Source organism: Capsicum annuum, chromosome 11 (assembly GCF_002878395.1).
Source record: "Capsicum annuum cultivar UCD-10X-F1 chromosome 11, UCD10Xv1.1, whole genome shotgun sequence".
NCBI lineage: Eukaryota > Viridiplantae > Streptophyta > Magnoliopsida > Solanales > Solanaceae > Capsicum > Capsicum annuum.
In genome coordinates this window covers 199,085,561-199,093,280 of record NC_061121.1, presented here as the reverse complement: position 1 = coordinate 199,093,280, position 7,720 = coordinate 199,085,561, and the positions used below count along the sequence as shown (strand labels likewise).

At 33.8% G+C, this 7,720-nt stretch overlaps 1 protein-coding gene across 2 annotated transcripts; it reads right to left on the bottom strand.

The window, feature by feature from the left end:
- Positions 1 to 3,399: 3,399 nt before the first annotated feature.
- On the bottom strand, positions 3,400 to 5,682 carry LOC107851946 (dof zinc finger protein DOF5.1). 2 transcript variants are annotated; one of them, XM_047399192.1, is made up of 2 exons: positions 5,529 to 5,682; positions 3,400 to 4,682 (listed from the first exon to the last, which is right to left on the bottom strand). In XM_047399192.1, the coding sequence occupies exons 1-2, from the start codon at positions 5,541 to 5,543 to the stop codon at positions 3,819 to 3,821; spliced, it is 879 nt and encodes a 292-aa protein (XP_047255148.1). In that variant the 5' UTR covers positions 5,544 to 5,682; the 3' UTR covers positions 3,400 to 3,818. The 2 variants fall into 2 exon arrangements, with proteins under 2 accessions (XP_047255148.1, XP_016552484.2); XM_016696998.2 differs by lacking the exon at positions 5,529 to 5,682 and adding an exon at positions 4,884 to 5,455 and having other exon boundaries at positions 3,457 to 4,682.
- Between the last annotated feature and the right edge of the window lie 2,038 nt (positions 5,683 to 7,720).

Sequence of the window (7,720 nt, the reverse complement as noted above, 5' to 3'; positions counted from 1 at the left end):
TTACTCACCGATGAACTGATTTCCAACTTGATTTGCACAATTAGGTAAAGAACTAGAATAACCAGGTAAATCAGAGGGAATAACAACATTGCTCCTCCCAGTGATTTGCATCCTTTTATTTTTAGTGAACTTGAAATCATTAGGAAGGCCAATGATCCTGTAGCATTTATCAACTGTGTATCCAACTTTCTTGCAGTAAGAACATGTCAAAGATGTGTCAATCTTCTTGGATCTATATTCAAGAGTATGATTTCTCAGATTATTTTGAGAGTACCGAGAAGGTGTATTGCTGTCAGCAACCAAATATAAAGAGTGATCCCCCGCAGGGATGGAGTAGACTGTAATCTCCCTTTGTTTTTCATCCTGAATAAGGAAAGAGTAAGCAAGACTCACAGAAGGTCGAGGAGAAATCATTAAGATGTTTCTCCTCATAGCCCCATAAGTTTCATTCAATCCCATAAGAAATTGTATGAGTCTTTCATCTTGTTGTGCTTTACTCATTCTCATCTTACCACCACAACCACATTCACAAGAGCAGGTGTTTTTAGTGTTCAAGGTATCTAACTCATCCCATAACCCCTTGACTTTTGTATAGTATGCTGCAATATCATCTGTTCCCTGGGATAACTCACTCATTTCCTTTTGGAGTTGATACAATTTGGCCCCATTAGATTGGATAAATCTATCTTCAAGATCCCTTATAGTGCTTCAGCTGTTTTGAAATAGTGTCAGCAATGTCTCTAGAAAGTGAATTCAACAACCAACTGGTAACTATGACATTGCACCGGATCCATGATTACAGATCTGGATTGTTAAGGCCTGGAGCCTTGCAGCTTCCATCAATGAATTCCTGCTTATTTTTAGCTGAGAGAGCAATGAGAATGGATCTTCTCCATCCTCCATAACCCTTTCCTTAAAAAATGAAGTTCACCAAAGACATTCCTAGTGAATCAGATGGATGAAGGAAATAAGGACTGCTTTGATCCGAAACTTTGGATGCAGCAGGGGCAGAATGTGACTCAAAACTTGAGTTTGCCATGGTAGGGAAAAGAAGGCTTCGAAGAGAGGATCTTCAAAGAAGCTTTGATACCATGTGGAGAACAAGAGACAATATTTGGGAATTTTTCTTGTATGTATATTTCTTGCCAATCATGTTTATTTATACGAGCTAAAGAATCTTCTCTTCTAAGCTAAACAATGAAAATAAAAATAAAATAAAAAACTTCTCTTCTAAACTAAAATAAAAGAACTGTCTAGTCTAAGCTAAATATTTGGACTTGTGGGTTGTTGGTACCGATGACTGGTCTCATATGGGCCCAATCCTTTTATTTGTTTTGACCTATTCCATTTCCTTGTGTAAGATGAACTTCTCATCTTTGTTACTGCGATGAACATTTCCATTGTTACTGTCAAAATATGTGTACAACAATTTTGATTGCAAACATTTCATTTTACCCTTAATAAAATAATTTATAGGTGTAAACAATTTTAATCTTTATTATAAATCATAAATTTCACGATATCCAATCAAGTAGTTTCATGAGTATAAATTGATACGGATAGCGTACTATCAAAGAAGCTAGAGCATTTACGTAGAGCGTGGGGAAGGAAGCGGTGTCATCATATCATGATGGTACTCTTACCTTTCTGTCTTTTTACAAACAAAATATTATGCATGTATATTTCTCTTTTCTCTCATTGTGTTTTTATGGTTACATGCAACGTAAGTTAGTTATAAACAGTTGCATTGTTTTTAGAAGAACTTTGGCATTTTCTTTCTCTGACCACGTAGTACGCACTAATCTTATCTCGTCTCTCTATCATTTCACAAAAATGTAGTACCACAAGAGAATGTGACCATATAGAAGAATCTCACGTTAATTTAACTTATATATTTATCCGGAAAAGTATTTCTTCATTTTAATATATGTTGCATTTTTCGAATTTTAATATTCAAATAAATTTATTTTTGAGCATATTTTTTTTTATTTTTAAAATATTTTAACTATTCAGTTATGACGATTTATAGTACTTTTAATGCTGTTTTTAAATAAATAAATTTTATTTCAAAAAGTTTCAGGATTTTATGCCTAAAATTCATGGTCAAACTTAAATTAATTAACTATTCAAAAATCGAAAAATGTCACATAAATTGAGAGAAGGAAGTACAAACTTTTTCTTATACTATAGTGGAGTTTATTTTAGTAATAAAGTAACATGTTACTAATTTCGCTTTTGATATAAAAGCTTTTTGTGCACTGTTAGTATATGTAAAGAGTATTAAATTCTTGAGAAAAATAGCATTTTTTCATTTTAATTTATGGGATATTTGTTGAATTGTGAGATTCAAACAGAGTTCTTTGGCCATGACTTTTTCATAAGTATCTAAATATTTTTTATTATTGTATATTATGACTTATAATATTTTTTTTTAGTTTTCAAATATGAGATCTTTATTTCAAAAAAAAAAATAAATAAAAATTATATATTTAAATTCATAATTAAAATTAAAAATTGACTCTCGAAATTTAAAAGACATCACATATATTTGAACAATGGGAGTAATAATGTGTAAGAGATTGTCACCATCTACATATGCAGAGCTAAATTATTAATTACATGTTCGGACAAATTCTATAGATTTTACTTTGACTGTGTATTTATATTTAGAAATTCATTATATATATGTATAAATATTTAATTGTGAACCAATATCAATGATGAGTTGCGAATTTGTGACAACTGTTTAGAACTCATAAATTTTAGATTCCGATTCCTTATCACTGATCATATATATATATATAACCTATCTATGGAGAATCTCACACACTCACACACCCACATGTGGTAGCATTCATCTGTCTATGTTCTTGGCCTTACTTTTAAAGATACTACTAACTAAAGTTGATTTGCTTCATTGCTTTCTCTATTTTGACCGACAAAAACATATCCCCAAAGATAAATTCTGCTGATCTAATTAACCTTCCGAATTAGTCTCGTTAAATCTGAAAATGTAATTTTTCCTAATTTCTGTGATGCATTGTAGTATTTAGAAATAATTTATTTTTTTAGCATTTTATTTTATTCTTAAAAACATGATTTGTAGCACTGAAATGTATTATGACTTGTTTTTTATCCTAACTTTAAAAAAAAGTCTAAAATTTGTTGTTCAACCAAGTGATCACATAAATAAATTAAGACAGAGGAGTGATACCAGACGCAACCACTGGAAGTAGATTAAGATATTGATCTGATATCATTTTGCATGAAAGAGGTAAAACATATATAGTTAGTTGCTCATGCTACTTGAACATATATAATATGTTGAACTCATATATAAATATTCTAATAGGAGTACTAAACATATAAGAGAATTAACTTGAGTAGCTAGGGTAGGGATTTGGGAAATTACAAGTTACTATCACAAATAAATATATCATGGGACAGTACAAATTATGTAATAGCGTCAGATACCAAACTCACATAACTTCACACATTATAAAAGAACCTCCAAAAAAGAAATAAAATTACAACACACAAAACAAACAAACATCACAAAAATATATTTAACTTAGAGCAATGCAATACGAAACATAACCTACCATGCATCTCTGGTTGCATCCTCAACAAAAACAACATGATCATGACGAGTCAACAACAGAGACAAAGCTTGAGTTTTTTAGTTTATGAGTTCTGCTGAATCTGTAGCTAGCATAGTGGCTCCACGAATCTTTACTTCCTTGTAACATTAGGGCTCAACATTTTGAAGTCAGCTGCCATCAATGAGTCAATTCAAGATCGAAGTATTTAACATATGATCATAGAAGATGGTTGCTGGTACTAGAGGAGTTATTATTGAGAGCAGAAAATCCGGTCCAAGAATTTGCATTTGTAGCACCCCAGTACTGATTATTTTCAAGAGTACCCAAAAACTGTTTGGTTGATGAATTCAACCCTTGTCTAGTAGTAGAAATATTACTATCCTCCATTTTCACTTGTTGAGTAGCCCCATTTGCTGCTTCAATAGTAGTAGTACCACCTTCACCTTGAAAATTAGGGTACAAATTTGTTGGATGCTCAAAGTTAGATGCTGCCAAAGATGGCAATAAATTGTTACTCCCTACATGAAATCCCATTTCCCCAACTAACTGATGAGGAGGCTGAAATCCTGCATAATTATTTAGGTTTTGGAAAGCAGCCATCAGGGGTGTAAATTGTGTAGATGATTGTGAAAAGTGGTGGCCAATCATTTCCATACTACAACTTGAAGGAATTGCACTTGTTGAAGCATTATTAGAATTGCCCATTTGTCCTCCTGATCTTGAGCTGTTGTTGTTACTGCTTTTATTTCTTTTGTTCCTACGGCAGCCGCCTCCGACTGGCACATTTCTCAAGGCGCCTCCTTTCGTCCAGTAACGGCGGCAATTCTTACAGAAGTGGCGCGGCTGCGAGAGGTTGTAATTGTTGTAGTAGCAGAACTTAGTGTTCGAGGAATCACACCTCGGACACTTCAGTCCAGGTTCCGGCAGCGGAAGCCTGGCTATCCGGGCTCGATCGACCATCGAACCAGGCCTGATCGAGCCCGCCCCGCCACCCACCAAAGTGGGTGGCTGGACAGGTGGAAGTTGAGGATTGTCAAGGCCAGGGCTTCCTTGCTGATGATGATCTGGTTCTTGTTGTAACTGTAATAAACACCAAGTAACAAGAAAAAAAAGAAGCAAGTTAGGGAATTTGTTTACAAGTCGAGTAGTATACTCATCTATGTGTGGTAGTATATTCAACAAAAAGACTAGTAAAAAAGAAAAAAAAAAAGAAGAGGAATATGAATATGAATATTACTCTTTTTGATGTATCAGAGGGGAAATTAAAGATTAAAGACTTACATGGTGCAAATTAGGATGATCTAAATAGACTGGAAAAGAAGAGAAAACCATGGTTTAATTTTTTTTTCTTTACTTTGATCTCTTTACTCTTTATCTTTAAAAAAGGTTCATTGTTTTTTTTGGAAATATATGAGTGGAGAATCACAAAAAAGAGAGAAGAACGGAATACCAGAGTCCCCAACAAAGAGAAAGGAGAGGGAAAAAGAAGAAAGAAGATGAAGGAATTAAAAGAAGAGAGGAACTTTAGCTTGTTTAAGTTTTATTTTTCCCTCATCACATTCTCCCCTTTATCTCTCTTTTTGTTTTTATTACTATATCTATTTAGGGTTTTGTAAAATTGGGTGGGGGAATAAGATGCTTCACATTGAAGCTTTCTATGTTTATGATGATGCCCTTGGACTCACTGCATATATAAATAGGGATATTTACTACACTGTATAGCCATGATGGGGAAAATGAGCTAAAAGAGACACTTGATAGTTGACTGAATTAAAAAGACACGTAAAAAAAAAAAAATACTATGTTACAATAATTGACAATTAAAAATATATGAAAAAATTACAATCAAAGATAGACTTAGGTGAGGAAGTGTATGCGTGTGTGTATATATATATTACAAATATAGAAGGAGAGTTTTGACGTGACTTGTAAAGTTGTCATGTGATCAGGATGCCACGGACTTAATCTACTGGAAACATACAACTTCTTGAGGAAATGCAAGATAATACTGCGAGCAACAGACTTTTATAGTTCGACCCTTTTTGAATCCTGAATATAGCAGAAACTTAGTGCATCCACTGCGGCGAGCTACCAAATATGTAACTTTATAGTACTGGAGAAAAGTAGTGTTGTGACTCCTCACTTGCATTGCATGAATAAATAGAGAGATAAACAATGTGCACATTATCAATTTGCTTATGGTGGGATCCTCTGACGTAATTGAAATTCCCACTGGGGCAACGCATAGATCATGGAAAGCCTAACAATTATCAAGAGAGTGATATTCTTTGGACCCCTTTTTTAGCTTTGTGTTGGGATAAGTAATGGCTATTAGTTAGTACTACTAGTTCTACTTTTTATGGTACCTTAGTAAAGCTAATAGCACACTATTGCTAGGTTTCTTCTTCTCATCATCTTCTTCTTTATTTCTTTTTGCTCGTCTGTTTTTTATCTTTTAAAGTTTATGTCTAACTTTATCTTTAATCGTTCGATTTGTATGTGCTTGGCAATTTGGTTTAAATTAACACGTGGAGAGACGTTCCAAACTCAAACATCAAGATAGTTCTAATTAGGAGGGTGTTATCTTGTTGCAAATAATTGGTTTTTTTGAGTGTTCAATTATTTTTGTGACTTTATTAACCTTGAAATGTTAAAATAGTACCGAGAGGAAATCATCCGCATCCTGGATGCTCAAAATAAAGTTTTCAATTATAAGCTGAGAATAGATGTTCTATTTATGTAGAAAACAACGTTATTTTAAAGTAAAAAATTTGGATCTAGCTTACCCTTGTAATTGTCCGTTCAGTTAATTATAAATTACAGATTAAGAGAGGAGGAAGATATAGACCAAACCTCCGACCAATAGAGAGGACCACATATGTACAATCTAACAAAAAAAGCTATGATGATGTACCTATCTGCAAAAGTCCTCCATGGCAACAACTAAGTAACAAATCAACTCCTAAAGAAATTGGATTTATCATATCTTCTCCTAGTTCGCTAGGGAGTTACATTTTGTCAAGTTGAAAAAATCTACTTACCTCTTTCTGTACCAACCCTTACTTCGATTTTCAGATTTTTGTGTGTTTTGATCATTTTATCTTTCACCATAATTGTTTTTGGTGGTTGTGGGAGTGGTGATACGGTTCCTGTGACGTTTGGTCGAAAACTAAGTGAGTTTTTATTAGTTTTGGAGGGATTTGGACGTGAAATGGTTGACTTTGATCAATATCGAAGATCCGATAGTTGTGTGCAAATTCTGTTAGTTCCATTAGATTTGCAACGATAATTTTGGGTAAGTAGCATGGTTGATTCGGGTCTCGAGGCTTTTAGTATGGTTTTGAGCGTTTCGACAAGATGTTGGAAGTTTAAGCTTAAGGATTGACTTAGTCAACATTTGATGCTAATGATCTCCGTTGGAAATTCTAATTGCACCGATGAGAACGTAACATCAAATTTGGTTGAGTAGCATAGTAGGATTATTTTTGTGGGGTTCTGAACTCATTTCATGGGCTGGATTGGAGAGTTTTTGTCTTGTTTTTTCAATTATATAAGCAAAATCTGTGAAATTCAAGAAGGAGGGGAGGGGCGGTGAATTGAAAATTTCTGTGAGCCCACTATTGAATCCTCGCAGTCGACTCGCTTGCAAATCAGTATACTTCACAAAACATATTAGACTTAAAATAAGCAAGCAAGTAAATAACTGAATTTAAAGTAAGAGACACGAAGATTTATCCTTGTTCGGAACACCAATGTAGTGCCTACTTCCAGTCCCCTATTGGGTTTCAACGTTTTCCTAGATCTTTCAATATTAGGCTCGAGTAAAATAATGAGAAACAAGTTCCGAAAACTTATTTTGTTCTTAAGATCTTATGACACAGCTTCAGTTTGTATTACAAAGTTGACTCGATCCTATTCTTTATACAAATATTGTGAGACTAAGATTCAGACACTTTGAGATTTTCCTTTAAGTTGAGCAACTACTTCAATCTTCCGGCCTTTCCTTTATATGCTTCAGCTCATTGTTTTTGTAAGGAAACCCTAGAGATTTCGTCCCAATCAAGGATTTGAATTGACTCCTTGATTGAGGAATATTACCATATGGTATATCCATATCA

What these genes read in the sequence shown, in the direction of transcription:
- LOC107851946 (XM_016696998.2), bottom strand. Translation starts at nt 4,934, where the DNA reads ATGGTTTTCTCTTCTTTTCCAGTCTATTTAGATCATCCTAATTTGCAC. An exon ending in ATCATCCTAATTTGCACCAT is followed by an intron (nt 4,683 to 4,883) that starts GTAAGTCTTTAA and finishes TGTTTATTACAG; the next exon opens with TTACAACAAGAACCAGATCA.